General features: G+C 36.0%; 1 protein-coding gene and 1 long non-coding RNA gene across 2 annotated transcripts in view; one reads left to right on the top strand and one right to left on the bottom strand.

Annotated features, from left to right (window-relative positions):
* LOC136040284 (metabotropic glutamate receptor 5-like) overlaps nt 1-16139 on the bottom strand; it is a 206186-nt gene that overhangs the window by 80917 nt on the left and 109130 nt on the right. The window contains exon 9 of the mRNA XM_065724531.1: nt 10430-10506. Coding sequence (XP_065580603.1) covers nt 10430-10506 — 77 coding nt within the window. The remainder of the gene's footprint in view (nt 1-10429; nt 10507-16139) is intronic.
* The window catches only part of LOC136040288 (uncharacterized), a 62316-nt gene that overhangs the window by 12581 nt on the left and 33596 nt on the right, over nt 1-16139 (top strand). The window contains exon 2 of the long non-coding RNA XR_010620683.1: nt 4188-4387. This is a non-coding gene — a long non-coding RNA (uncharacterized LOC136040288). The remainder of the gene's footprint in view (nt 1-4187; nt 4388-16139) is intronic.

Genomic DNA, 16139 nt, shown 5'->3' with positions numbered 1-16139 from the left:
AGTCATTAAGGCTTGGAATTAGTGAAGATGAAAAGTTGACGTTGGTAACGAAAAGATTGATCAGGTTGGCAGCTTCACTTACCTTGGTAGTATTATTACTAAAGACGGTAGGAGCAGTGAAGTTGTTAAAAGTAGAATAGCTAAGGGTCAGGGTGTTTTTTTTTTAACAGTTAAAAAAAGTTTGGAAGAATAGAAAGATAAGTCTACAAACTAAGATTAGAATATTGGAAGCTACAGTGATGGCAGTGGTCAAATATGGCTCTGAAGCATGGGCGCTCCGAAAAGCAGATGAAAATTTACTAGATTTTTTCCAGAGAAATTGCCTACGGACTGTTCTGGGTACCCGGCTGACTGACCGTATTTCAAACAGTAGGTTGTACGAAAAATGTGGTTCAATCCCGCTTCCTAGGGCTATAATGAAAGAAAGGTTGAGATGGCTAGGTAACGTCCTGTGGATGAAGGGTGACAGATTGCCAAAGATTGTCCTTTTTGGCCAACCGTCTGGGGCTACACGGAAAGCAGGTCGTCCTTGTCTGGGTTGGGAGGATGTCACAAAAAAAAAATTAAAGGAATTTGGAACTTCCTGGGAGGGTGTAAAGAGGGAGGCCTTGAATATATTAGGTTGGAGGAGAGCATGCGTAGCTGTGTTGGCCTCAGGCGGCTTGGTGCTGTAGTGAGTTATATGTAGTAGTAGTAATATTTTTAGTGCTGCTCACACACAAAGTTGTTCCGTCATCTTTTGATTTTCAAGAGCAGCAAAGGGGCCCCATTATGTGGTCTAGACATCTATTGGTTTTTAACATCGTTATGCAGGAGTTTCTTATCCACATAGCAGGTAGCAAACCAGGTAATTCTCTTCCAAACATGCAATTTCATCAGTCTAGCTTTCGAGATGAGTCGTGAAACAAGATCTTTTGAGAAATATATGATCCGAGCATATTTACAGTTAAGGTTCTAAGCACATTAGGAATATCCCTAACCCCTCCTCTCCAAAAAGCGGGTGAGTATGCTCAAATTGAAACTCATATAATTCTTTGTATGAAAATAATATATAAAAATTTAACCCCTACCTTGTCTTTGAATGCTTCTCTTGTTGATAAAGTAATTTCATTTTATCACATCAAACATATGCTTTGCTATCAAATAGTATAGACCCCATTTTAAAATGCTTTTCCTATTCTAACAGCTTCCTACACAATTGAGAACCGTCAACTATCAAACAGTTCGTGGTAACGAACTGTAGAAAGGAGCGACCCGGCTCAATAGTAAACGAAACTCTAAAAAACGGAATTTTGATGCTAAAATATACATCAAAAGAATCGGATTTTCATGCTGATTTTAAATATATAAGTTTCATCAAATTTGGTCTTTGTCATCAAAAGTTACAAGCCTGAGAAAATTTGTCTTATTTTAGAAAATAGTTGAAAACACCCCCTAAAAGTCACAGAATCTTAACGAAAATCACACCATCGCATTCAGCGTATCAGAGAACCCTGTAGCAAAATTTTCAAGCTCCTATCTACAAAAATGTGGAGTTTCTTATCTTTTGCCAGAAGAAAAATCACGGGTGCGTGTTTTTTTTTTTTTTTTCCCCAGGGGTCATCATATCGACCAAGTGGTCCTAGAATGTTGCAAGAAGGCTCATTCTAACGGAAATGAAAAGTTCTAGTGCCCTTTTTAAGTGGCCAAAAAAATTGGAGGGCACCTAGGCCCCCTCCCACGCTCATTTTTTCTCCAAAGTCAACAGATCAAAATTTTGAGATAGCCATTTTGTTCCGCATAGTCAAAAACCATAATAACTATGTCTTTGGGAATGACTTACTCCCCCACAGTCCCTGGGGAGGGGCTGCAAGCTGCAAACTTCGACCAGTGTTTACATATAATAATGGTTATTGGGAAATGTACAGTTGTTTTCAGGGGATTTTTTTTTTTTTGGTTTTGGGGGTGGGGTTGAGGGGAGGGGGCTATGTGGGAGGATCTTTCCTTGGAGAAATATGTCACGGGGGAACAGAAATTCAATGAAAAGGGCGCAGGATTTTCTAAAATTACTATAAAAAAATACAATGAAAAAATAAACATGGAAAAGTTCTTTCAATTGAAAGTAAGGAGTAGCATTGAAACTTAAAACGAACAGAAATTATTACGCATATGAGGGGTTCTAAAAATACTTTAGCATAAAAAGCGAGGTATTTAGGAGGAGATAAATACCTCGCTCTTTATGCTATAGTATTTTTAGTAATTTCAACTATTTATTCTACGGCCTTTCTGATTAAGGGGTCACTCTTAAAGAATCGGCACAAAACTTACGATTTAGTGTAAAGAGCGAGGTATTAACGAGGGTATAAACCCCCTCATATACATAATAAAAATTTAAGAATATAAAAGTTTGTTACGTAAGTTAATTCTTAAGTTACGTATATTTTTTACTAATAAAAAAATTCGTCAAAAATTAAAATTTATAGTTGCCTTTTTGTGTAACCGAAAAATTGCATGACAACTAGGCCTCCTTCCCCATCCCATATTTCTCAAAATCGTCTAATCAGAACTAAGAGAAAGCCATTTAGCCAAAAAAGGAATTAAAATGTAAATTTCATTTTAACAATTTATATGTGGAGAGCCAAAATCAAACATGCATTAATTCAAAAACGTTCAGAAATTACATAAAAAAAAACTAGTTTTTCTAACTGAAAGTAAGGAGCGACATTAAAACTTAAAACGAACAGATATTACTCCATATATGAAATGGGTTGTCCCCTCCGCAATCCTTCGCTCTTTACGCTAAAGTTTGACTCTTTACCACAATTCTGCTTTTTAAAACAATTAAAAGCTTTAGCATAAAGATCGAGGGATTGCGGAGGGGACAACCCATTTCATATACGGAGTAATTTCTGCTCGTTTTAAGTTTTAATGTCGCTCCTTATTTTCAGTTAGAAAAACTAGTTTTTTTATGTAATCTGGTGATAAAACCTCAATTATTATGACAAGCCTAACGAGGGTATAAACCCCCTCATATACATAATAAAAATTTAAGAATATAAAAGTTTATTACTTAAGTTAATTCTTAAGTTACGTATATTTTTTACTAATAAAAAAATTCGTGTAAAATTAAAATTTATAGTTACCTTTTTGTGTAACCGAAAAATTGCATGGCAACTAAGCCTCCTTCCCCATCCCATATTTCTCAAAATCGTCTAATCAGAACTAAGAGAAAGCCATTTAGCCAAAAAAGGAATTAAAATGTAAATTTTATCTTAATAATTTATGTGTGGAGAGCCAAAATCAAACATGCATTCATTCAAAAACGTTCAGAAATTACATAAGAAAACCAGTTTTTCCAACTGAAAGTAAGGAGCGACATTAAAACTTAAAACGAACAGAAATTACTCCGTATATGAAATGGGTTGTCCCCTCCGCAATCCTTCGCTCTTTACGCTAAAGTTTGACTCTTTACCACAATTCTGCTTTTTAAAACAATTAAAAGCTTTAGCAAAAAGAGCGAGGGATTGCGGAGGGGACAACCCATTTCATATACGGAGTAATTTCTGTTCGTTTTAAGTTTTAATGTCGCTCCTTACTTTCAGTTAGAAAAACTAGTTTTTTTATGTAATCTGGGGATGAAACCTCAATTATTATGAATAGCCCAATGTCAAATTGGACTGCCGGTAGCAAATGAATAAGGGTCTTTTTGCATCAGCTATCGTCTGGTAAATTTACGGTTTTAAAGGTACTAACTACTTAAATCTTCGCGTAAAACGGTGATGTAACAAAGCGGTTTCTGTTTATATAAAATTTGCGAGGAGTGGAGGAGGCTATGATTACTATTTCCTTATGGAAAATGTAACTAGCTCTAATTTAAGTAGTTGATTTATATTTTGAGGAAAAGGGCTGGGATCAAGTTGAATTTATTAGGAAAACTAAACCACTTAATCGAGTTAAATTTAAGGGGAACACAATACATGTTGAAGCTAAGATTTTTGAGGGTAATTATTAGGAAAACTAAAACAGTTATTCGAGTCAAATTTAAGAGAACACAATACATATCGAAACTAAGATCTTTGAGGGTCAATTATATGGAAAACTCAACAGTTATTCAAGTCGAATTTAAGGGGAAGGTAAAATATGTTGAAACTATGATTTTTAAGACATAATTATGTCAGAAACTAAATATTATTTCTTTTTTTGAAAAGCCTGAACAAGGACTCCCCCCACCAAGAAGCCGAGGGTATTTGTTGCAGGAGCTGGTCTAAGAATACAAAGGGGTGGCAACAAGGTAGTGAAGTTACCGGGCCTTCTACCCTCCCCAGTCAAGGCAATGATGTCTACTGGAGACAGTCAACTGTCTCCGGCCTTCACCATGCAAAAGGACATCGAAAATACCAGCCTTCACGTAAGTAAAATCGTGATTATTTAGAGTCATATTCAAATTTCACCCTCGATATTTTTCGATAGGCTTGACGGCTTAATATGTGTTTTAGCGGTAAGAGCTTAATGTTTTCACAAAAGACAAGAGGCTGAAAACAGTAACAAATTTGTCCACATAATAGGATATCGAGGGGTTTTGTGCATATTATTTTTTTTGGTACCAACGTTTTGATTTTTACGCAATACAAGGGGCCGAAAAACTTATAAATTTGTCTGGATAATAGTTGAAAATAAGTTTCTACTATTTTTAAGTTTACCTAGCAGCAATATTGACAGCTGAAGGGGCTTCCAATCTCTACGATGATATCAAATCACTAATGAAGACAGAACTGGTCCCAGAATAAATTGAGTTGGAGGGGTGGACAAAATTATTTTCTGGGGGATTGAACCCTGTTACTGTAGCCACACTCCACTTTGATCTAGACGGTCTTGCGAGAGATTTTGGGCTTGAAAAGGACTATAAATGGGTAGATTACAAGCTAACATCCAACGACCCCCAAAAAAGCAAGCAGACTAGAGGGCAGTCCCCTCAGTTGCCGTGAACAGGGGGGAGGAGGACAAAGTGGAGATTTCTAATTAATAAATCAAAAGACACTATTTACATCTATGTTATCAAGAGGGCATATGTGAAATACTTAAAAAGGAGTAGGTCATTGAGTTTGAATTTACAGGGAGTATTGAAAGGGATGTGAACCCAGGTTGTAAAAATGATACTTTCCACAGCCCACTTACCAAACGCTCACGCCAAAGTTACAAAATCAAAAAGTTTGGAGAAAAGAAAGCTGAGTGACAGTCATATATATTAGATGAAAAAACAAGTTTTTTTTAACTGAAAGTAAGGAGTAACATTAAAACTCAAAACGAGCAGAAATTGTTCCGTATGTGAACGGTTGCCACCTCTTCAATCCCTTGCATTTTACGCTAAAGCTGTTAGAGTTTAAAAAAAAAACTTCCTTTTCTAATTAAACGGCCCCTGTGTTTGGGTAACTGTTCTTTAAAAGTGGGACAAACAGTCAAACTTTAGCATAAAGAGCAAGGTATTGAGGAGGGGACAACCCTTCATACACGGAATAGTTTCTGTTTTCGTTTTGAGTTTTAATGTTGCTCCTTACTTTCATTTACAAAACTTGTTTTTTATTTAATTTCTTATTGTTTTTCAAATAATGCACGTAAATCTGGCTCACCCTCCGTAAAATATAGCCCCCCTTACGAGAAACTCCTTCGTGGTAGTTTCATCCAATGTAAAGTGTACCCCCCCCCACTGTCCAATTCCCTTCAGACAGTTCAATCCCTCCTCCCCGTAATTTTTTTGCGGGCGATCCAGCCCGAAAAATTCTCCTTGGCACAATTCCATTCGAAAAAGACTTTACTCTCTAATCGATTTCTCCATCACTCTGGAAATGCCCCCTCCATGGAATTTTTCTCAGAAATTTAAAAACATGGTAAAACAGCCCCGAGGTCTTTCTCCCGGAACAGCTGCACATGCAAGATTGAGGTGGCAAAGAGAATTTAAGACAAGTAAAAAGAATTCCGTATAGGAATTCTGTTAAATCCTCCTAATGTGAAATTTCCCCTGGAAAATTCTCCCCCCGTAAAAAATTCCCTCCTCAAGGAAGATTCTCCCTATGGAAATCTACCTCAAGCACAAATCCCCCCTGAAAAGTTTCTATATACTTATGTCTATAATAACAAACACTATACGTAAACAATGTCATAACTTACAGGTTTCTCACCACAGACAAGGGGGGGGGGTCATTTTAACGCTAAAGACATAGTTATTTGATCTTTCAACTGAACTGAACAAAATAGCTATCTCAAAATTTTAAACAGATACCTTTGTGAAAAATGGTCGCGGGAGGGGGCCAGTTGCCCTCCAATCTTTTTGGTCACTCGTAACGGACACTAGAACTTATAATATCCGTTCGAATGCACCCTATCCCGATCCTTTAGGACCAAAATTTCAATACAATCACCTCTGGGAAAAAAACAAAAGAACAACACACAACCGGGACATGTCTTCTGGGCAAAAATAGGAAAATTTCGCGTTTTTGTATATAAGAGCTTGAAACTTCTACAGTAAGGTTATCCGATACGCTGAATTTGATGATGTGATTTTCATCAGGATTCTTTGAGTTTTAGCGGTTGTTTGTCCTCTATTTCAAGAATCATGGAAATATTCTCAGGCTCGTAACTTTTGATGGGTAACATTAAACTTGACGAACTTTATGTATTTGAAATAAGCAAAACAGCTAATTGTTTTGATGTATATATTGATATCAATATTCTATAGTTTAGATTTTTGGTTACTATTGAGCCATGTCGCTCCTTAATACAGTTCGTTACCACGAACTGTTTGATATTCATTTTTTTATTCCACTTCTACTCATATGTAATATTTGAATATTGTCCGGAGGGGATTCTCTTAATTATAGTATCTATACATTACTGTTGAATCAAAAGCCTAGTTCAAGAGCCTTGATTTCAAATTGAACGAGATTTACACTATAATTATGCTGAATACAAGCAAAACCAAACAGTTTCAAACCTTGATTTCAAATTGAATAAGATTTATCCTATAATTATAATGAATACAGGCAAAACCAACGTGCAGATCATCTTATACAAGTTTAAAATTTAAATAAGAATGCGATATTTTTATTCTTAAGCCAAAAAACCTGAAAACTGGAAAAATATACACTATGTTAACCAATAATAAAACTAGGGCAATGAAAAACGAAAATGTTTTTTTTTTTTTATTTGACTTCTTTTTGAAATTTTTGCAAAAAAATTAGTCAAAGAAAAGTAGAAAGTCACCGTAAACTTAGACGAGCAACCATAAAATCCTGTAATGATTTGAACTTAAAAACAACTAGAATTACTATCGAAGAAGAAACTAAACCGAAAACGAACAAAAATAAAATAAGAAATAAGTAATCATATCAAACTTCTAGTCGCTACAAATAGGAGTTTGGCTGCTGTTTGGAGTTTGGCCCCTCCCTAGCCGTAGATATTTTAAAGCCTATTATGTAATTTGTGCTATACATAAAATAAAAATGTTATAAATATCTTTTTTATTTACAACACTGAAAAATAAACAAAATTACTGCTAAATAATATTCTTAATGATTAATTGCTAAAGGTTTCAGGAATCAATATTATTATATATAAAATGTATTTTATTTGTTTATTTTCGTTCAGTTTACAGTATAGTATAACTTGAGCACACTACGCAAATTGCATATAGCTTTCAAAAAATAATAAATTAGTAAGTGAAAGTTAATCTATCCAAAAGTTGGGTCTTCGTGATGGCAAAACTTCCTCACATTTTGGGTGACTTTGCGTACACTATGAAAAATGCACAGAAATTATTCTTTATATGAGTGGTACTACCCTCTCCTTAACTGGGGGTTAAGAAGGGGGCAGACCCCCTAGCATACAGAATAATTTATTTTCATTTTAATTTTTGATGTCACTCTTTAGTTGAATTTGAGAAAACTTGTTTCTTTTATTTGGAAAAATATAGTCACATTCTTGTCCTTACATGCACTCGAAAAAGAGGATTGTGGAAGGGGAAATGCCCCGTTAAAAGATTTGCTTTGAGAACTTACTTGAGAAATTTGAAGATGACGACCCTAAAATCCATTTTTAGTATTTCGGATCCTTCTAGCTTGCAAAATATGTCAAGGGGTGCACAGTTTAAAAAGACGGTTATAATTCTTAATGCATATTTAAACAAAATTTTGAACTTGAACGAAAAGAGGAACGTGGATGGGGGCTGATATCTTTCCGAATGTTTTAAGGGAGCCGTAATAAGGGCTTTCTTATCCCTCTTGTTGATGAAGAGCATTGCCAAGTGTGGAAAACCATGTTCTGACCAAGAGGGCCCCAGGATTAAAGAGTTAATCGGAAAAATAGAAAAAATGAGGTAGTTTTAACTTGCGAACGGGTGATTGGATCTTAATGAAATTTGATATTTAGAAGGATATTGTGTCTCAAAGGTGTTATTATAAATCTCGACCGGATCTGGTGACATTTGGGGGAGTTGGAGAGGGTGGACCTAAAATCTTGGAAAACGCTTAGAGTGGATGGATCGGGATGAAACTTGGTGGAAAAAATAAGCAGAAGTCCTAGATACGTGATTGACATAACCGGAACGGCTCTGCTATTTTTGAGGGAGTTGGGGGGGGAGGGTTGATTATGAAAAATTAGAAAAATGAGATATTTTTAACTTACGAAGGGGTGATCGGATCTTAACGAAATTCCATATTTAAAAGGACCTCGTAACTCATCTCTTATCTTAAATCCCGACCGGATCCAGTGTCATTGGGGGGGGGGCGAAATTCTTGGAAAACACTTGAAGCGGAGAGATTAGGATAAAACTTGGTGGGAAGAATAAAAACATGTCCAAGATACATAACTGACATAACCAGACTGGATCCGCTCTCTTTGGTGGAGTTGGGGGGGGGAGAGAGTAATTCGGAAAATTTTGAAAAAATTAGGTATTTGTAACTTACGAAAGGGTGATCAGATCTTAATGAGATTTGATATTTAGAAGGATCTTGTGTTTTAGAGCTCTTATTTTAAATCCGGACCAGATCCGGTGACATTGGGGGATTTGGAGGGGGGAAACTGGAATTCTTGGAAAATGTAAAAATTGAGCTATCTTTATCTTACGAATGGGTGATCGGATCTTAATGAAACTGGATATATAGAAGGATCTTACGTCTCAGATGCTTTATTTTCATTTCGAATCTGATCCGCCGACATAGGGTGTTGGAAGGGGGGAAAAGAAATCCTAGAAAACGCTTAAAGTGGAAAGATCGCGATGAAACAATGGGAAGAATAAGAACAAGTTATAGATACGTGATTGACACAGTTAGAACGGATCTATTCACTTTGGAAGAGCTGGGGTGTTGATTTGAAAAAATTTGAAAAATTGAACTATTTATAACTTAAGAATGGGTAACTGGATCTTAATAAAATTTGATATTTGGAAGAAACTCATGTCTCAGAGCTTTCATTTCAAATCCTGACTAGATCTGTTGACATTGGGGGGAGTTGGAGGGGGAAACCGGAAATCTTGGAAAACGCTTGAGTAGATAAATTGGGATGAAACTTGGTGGGTAGAATAAGCAAATGTCGTAGATACGTGATTGACGTAACCGTACTGGATCCACTCTCTTCGGGGGAGTTAGGGGATGGGGTTCAGTGCTTTGGCGATTTTGGTGATTCTGGACGTGCTAGGACGATCAAAATTGGTAGACGTGTCCGGGAGCTGTACAAATTGACTTGATAAAGTCGTTTTCCTCGATTAGACGCTCCAAAGACGAAGGAGGATTTGTTAGTTTTTTTCATCCAACCATCCAGGGTCAAACAAAAAGCAGATCTTCCCCGAATAGGATGGGAGGAGGCCGCAAGGAAAGATTCAAGAGAATTGTGAACTACCTGAGAGGCTGTGAAGAAGGAGACTTTGAATATATTGGGCTAGAGGAAGAGCGTGCATGGCTCTGTTGGCCCCAGGTGGCTTTGTGTTGCAGTGAATTGTTCGTAGTTAGTATATGCCCTGACATAACCTGCAAGTTGTGCTACTTCTAGATTCACAAAACTAATAAATTTCAGACTCGCTTATCAAAATCTATTAACATATAAATTTTCATACTTACATACAACCCTAGTAAAAAATTATGCAATGAAACTCAGGATCAATAAAAGTTACTAATTGCAAAAATGTTTCCCAAAATGCTATGGGTATGCATGCACGTCGAACTTTCATTTCTAAGGGGTAATCCCGTTGAACTATATTACTGAAAGAAATTTGATCGAAAATATAAGGATTTTGTATGAGTGGAAATGACGAAATAAAAAAAAATAAGGCACAACTTATTATATGTGTATTTTACAAAGGAAAAACTCTTGTGGTTTGCCATCAAAGACAAACTACCTTAAATGTCAATAAGAAATAAAAAAGTTTTGTTTATGCCCGAGGCTTAAGCATTAGCAAAATTACCTTCCTGGAGGATCTCCTCGACTGTCAAATTGAACAACTTCTCCCTTGTATGTAAAGCTGGCACCAAATAAGTATTCCTAAAAAAGAAAGAATTTAATAATTGAATCAACTTAAAAATAATCCAACATTTTTAGACGTTGGAAATATCGCGGGATACAAAATAGTAGATAAAATAGCATTTTAAGGGTGACCCACGATCTTTACAGGAAGTTTCTATGTCACTTCAAAAATTATGTAATATACAAGGTATATACTCTAGCACCGTGATTCCCAACGTGGGGCACAATCCTCGCCAGTGGGGCAGGGCAATATTTTGGTGGGTCATGGGCAGGCCGTCCACTCTTCGGCTGACTTTAAATTAGAGCCTTAAATTTGGGAAAACAATTTCTTATGTGAATGATTTCACATTCAAATACATTTGAAGAGCCCAAAAGATACATGATAGTATTGCAATGACGTTACCCATTATATAAAAGGTGTTTCGTTCAGATGTAGACTACCGTATCGGATTGTTCAAAATATATTTTCATTAACTTAAAATATGCCAAGACGACGACCCAAAAAGTGATAAAAAGTTAATGGCCTTTTAAGCGAGCTTCAGACGAATGAAAGTAAAAATTTCAGTAACTAGATTTGAATACCACGAGGGGGCAATAAGATTTTAGAAATGTCTAGGTCGAGCACGGCCAAAACTTGGCTGGGTAAGTGGGTACCACTGCTCTAGCATAAACGTAGCATCACAGTGTGTCCGCAGTAGTTTTTCAGCCTAATCATAAAAAAACGACTACCGTAAAAAAAAAAAAAAAAAAAAAAAAAAAACTACGAGAGTTCCTCAGATCACAAAATTGAGGCGTAAGTAACAAAAGCGATTGAAAAGTTTTTGACCTCTTTTTGGGTAATTTTCACCTTCTTCAACCCATAAGAAAATCAAACGAGGTTTCACAATAGGCGTTTGATCAAAATGGTCGAAAAGCCTTAAAAGCGTATCAAAATGACGTGTCTTCTTGGTAAGTATTTTTTTACAGATTAGTATAAAGAGAAAGGATATTTAGCATTAAGAATCCATATACCCACATTGTTGTTCAAACATTTATTGTCCTTGATAAGGTACCCTGGGTCCACACTCAAATTTACTTTTTTACCCGGTCTATTATTCCCTCAAAGTTTAGCAGGGTCGCTTAAGTGCTTAATGTATACCCTCAATCATGCCTAAGGTTTTGCGGTTACGCCCTTTGACAACCTGGATGCACATGTGTTTTTAAATTTATTTACACATTTTCATCAATACTTCCTGAAAGTTTCAACTCGATACCCTTAGTATAAACAAATAAAACGATCGAAAATAGGGTTTTTCTTTGTTAAACTGTGGGATATTTTGTCATATCCCACAACATTCCCTGAAAGTTTCAATTTGCCAGAATTCCTTTATAAAATTCTTTTTAAATGTCTTGCTTTCACTTTTCCGTGTCAGTTTTGCGCATGGAGTTGTAAAGGATAAGATTTTCATCGGAATTGAATTGTCTGGTGGATGTTTCCTAGGGGAGGGGCACTTCTCGGTGGAGATGGGGACAGATTTGTTGGCATTACTTAAGAACGATCAGAAATTATTAAAAAAACACAAGTTTTTTCAACTGAAAGTAAGAAGTAACATTAAAATTTAGAACAAACAGAAATTATTACGTGCGTGAAGGGGATCGCCTACTCCCTAACAAATTGCTTTTTACGCTAAAGTTTGAATTTTTTCTCAATTCTTACGAATGACTCCTGAAACACAAGGTTCGTTTAGTTAAAACAATAGGGAGCTTTTTAAATAGTACTAAAAAACTTCTTCGTAAACAGCGAGGTGTTGAGAAGGGGGCAATCCCTTTCATACACATAATAATTTCTTTTCGTTTTGAGTTTTGATGTTGCTCCTTACAATGCTATTATGTGTATGAAGGGGTAAGGAGCAACAGCAAAACTCAAACCGAAAAGAAATTATTATGTGTATGAAGGGGATTGTCCCCTTCTCAACACCTCACTTTTTACGATGAAGCTTTTTAGTACTATTTAAAAAGCTCCCTATTGTTTTAACTAAACGACCCTTGTGTTTCAGGAGTTATTTGTAAGAATTGAGAAAAAAAAAAATCAAACTTTAGCGTAAAAAGCAATGTGTTAAGGAGTAGGCAATCTCCTTCACGCACGTAATAATTTCCGTTTGTTTTAAATTTTAATGTTACTCCTTACTCTCAGTTGAAAAAACTTGTGTGTTTTTTTTTAATAATTTCTGATCGTTTTTAAGTAATGCCAACAAATCTGTTCCCACCTCCACCGAGAAGTCCCCCTCCCCTAGGAACATCCTCCAGACAATTCGATTCCGATGAAAATCTTATCCTTTACAACTCCATGCGTAATTAAATAAAAAAACAAGTTTTTTTAACTGAAAGTAAGGAGCGACATTAAAACTTAAAACACACAGAAATTACTTCGTATATGAAAGAGGCTGCTTCCTCATCAGCGCCCCGTTCTTTACGCTAAAGTTTGACTGTTTCTCTCAATTCTTCTTTTTAAAACAGTAAAAAACTTTAGCGTAGAGCGGGGCGTTGATGAGGAAGCAGCCTCTTTCATATACGAAGTAATTTCTGTGTTTTAAGTTTTAATGTCGCTCTTTACTTTCAGTTAAAAAAACTTGTTTTTTTTTTTATTTAATTTCTGAACGTTTTTGAATCAATGCATGTTTCGATTTTGGCTCTCCGCAGAGGAATAATCAAAACGAAATTTGCATATTTTTTTTTTTGGCTAAATGGCTTTTTCATAATTTTGATCGAATGATTTTGAGAAAAAAAGAGCGGGGGACGAAGCCTAGTTGCCCTCCGATTTTTTGGCTAATTAAAAAGGCAACTACAACTTTTAATTTTTTACGAATCTTTTTATTGGTAAAAGATTTACGTAACTTATAAATTAGCTTACGTAAAGAACTTTTGTATTCTCATGTTTTTATTACATATATGAGGGGATTCGCCCCATCGTCAGTACCTCGCTCTTTACACTAAAGCTTAAATTTTATCCCAATTCATTAAGAATGACCCCTGAATCACAAAAGCCGTAGAATAAATAGTTGAAATTCTAAAAATACTTTAGCGTAAAGAGCGAGGTATTAGAAGGAGGTGAGCCCCTCATATAGGTAATAATTTCGGTTTGTTTTAAGTTTTATTGCTGTTCCTTACTTCCAGCTGAAAAAGCTTTTTCACATTTATTTTTTAATTGTTTTTTTTATAAATAATGCTAGTAAATCCTGCTCTCCCTTCATGGAAATTTTCTTCTCCCATGACAAATTCTCGATGGAAAGTTCCCCCAGCATATCCCCCTCTTCTCAACCCCTCCCCCCAACCAAAAAATCCTCCTGAAAACGCCTGTATACTTCCCAATAACCATTACTATATGTAAGCACAGGTCAAAGTTTGTAACTTGTTGCCCCTCCCACGGGGACTGTGGGGGAGTAAGTCGTCCCCAAAGACATAGTTATAAGGTTTTTCGACTACGCTGAATAAAATGGCTATCTCAGAATTTTGATCCGTTGACTTTGTAAAGATAATTAGCGTGGGACTCCAATTTTTTTGGTCACTTAAAAAGGGCACTAGAACTTTTCATTTCCGTTAGAATGAGACCTCTTGCAACATTCTAGGACAACTGGGTCGATACGATCACCCCTGGGAAAAAAAAAATAAAAACAAAAAAACAAATAAACACGCATCCGTGATCTGCCTTCTGGCAAAAAATGCAAAATTCCACATTTTTTTAGATAGGAGCTCGAAACTCCTACAGTAGGGTTCTCTGATACGCTAAATCTGATGGTGTAATTTTCGTTAAGATTCTATGACTATTAGGGGGTGTTTCCCCCTATTTTCTAAAATAACGTAAATTTTCTCAGGCTCGTAACTTTTGATGGGTAAGGTACTAAAACTTGATGAAACTTATATATTTAAAACCAGCATTAAAATTCGATTCCTTTGATGTATCTATTAGCATCAAAATTCCATTTTTTAGAGTTTTGTTTACTATTGAGCCGGGTCGCTCCTTACTACAGTTCGTTACCACGAACTGTTTGAAACTGACACGGAAAAGTGAAAGCAAGACATTTAAAAAGGATTTTGTAAAGAAATTCTGGGAAATTCCCTCAGTGTATAATTTCCCCTGACAAGTTCACCCCCTGGAGACTTCCTCTCCATAGAAAATTCCATTGTGGAAATATTTCCAGCAAAACATTCGCCTGCTCTCCACCCAAGAAAGTATACATAATCCACAACAACAAATACCATGTGTTGAAAATGGGCAAGTTTTATGACTTAAAGACCTTTCCCCACGGGGCTGTGGGAGGGGGTCATGTTATATCCAAAGGCATAGCTATTGGGCCTTTCACCTATGATGAGCAAAATACTTAACACAAAATTTTGATCGGACGACTTTGTTAAAAAAAAAGGGCGGAGAGGGGCCCAGGTTGCCCTCCAGTTTTTTGTCACTTAAAAAGGGCGCTAAAACTTTTAGTTTCCGTTCGAATGAGCCTTTTTGCGATATTATAGGGCTACTGTGTCATTACTATCACCCCAGGAAAAAAAAAACAGCAAAAAAACACACATCCATGATCTTTCTTAGGCACAAATTACGAAACTCCACAGTTTTGCAGATAGTGGCCTGAAACCTCTACAGTATGGTTTTCTGATACGCTGAATCTGGTAGTGTGATTTTGATTTAGATACTATGATGTTTAGGGGGGTCCCACCTTTATTTCGAAAATCAGGCAAATTTGCTCAGGCTCGTAACCTTTAATAGGTAAGACTAAACTTTATGAAATTTATGTATTTGAAATCAGAATAATGAACCGATTCTTTTGAGATATCTATTGGTATCACAACTCCGTTTTTTAGAGTTTCGGTTACTATTGAGCCGGGTGGCTCCTTACTTCCAGTTTGTTACCACGAACTGTTTGATAACAAGACCCATATTCAAACATTGGATAACCCTCATAATTTACAGTCTTTCCCCCTTGGGCTTTGGGATTCTTGCTCTCGCTGGAGACCCAGCTATTGTATCTTTCAGCTATTTGGAATGAACTGGTACCACAAAATTTTAACTAGATGTCTTTGGGTCTGAGGGGGGAAACAGCAGCTAAAAAGATCTTGGGAGGGAGGGTTGTTGCCGTCACCTCACTTTCAACTCTTAAGAATGGCACAGACCTTCAAATCGAATTAAATTTGAAATCGAATAAGCCCCCTCCGAAGTTTCTACGAGAACTCCTTCCATAAGGAATGGTCTGGAATAAATTAATAAATTGAAGCCATTAAGTTCTTCACTTATGTAGCTCTATTGTTTTATCTATGTTTCTGTCGCCCTAAGTTTTATTTCTATATTTTTACTAGTTTCTTCCTCTTTTTACCGATATTTCACAAAAAGTAGATACTTTAGATTATGAGTATAGATTCACTCTTGACTTTTCATGAACATTTTTTTTGTTTTAATACGAAAAATTCTTTACCTAAAAGGGGCCCTAGACTGAAGAATATATAATTTAATTATTTTAGCTTTCCGTGATCGTTTATTCTATACAAAAAGGGAACATGAGTAAATATATGGGTACAAAGCACTGTTAACTCAGCCAATGCCATTGCATTAATGACGAAAATTTAACAAAAATATAGGATTAGTTGCATTCTGAAATTACCTATTAACGATT

This window comes from Artemia franciscana, chromosome 2, assembly GCF_032884065.1.
Source record: "Artemia franciscana chromosome 2, ASM3288406v1, whole genome shotgun sequence".
NCBI lineage: Eukaryota > Metazoa > Arthropoda > Branchiopoda > Anostraca > Artemiidae > Artemia > Artemia franciscana.
The sequence above is the reverse complement of the archived record's forward strand: the minus strand, read 5'-3'. Positions and strand labels throughout refer to the sequence as shown.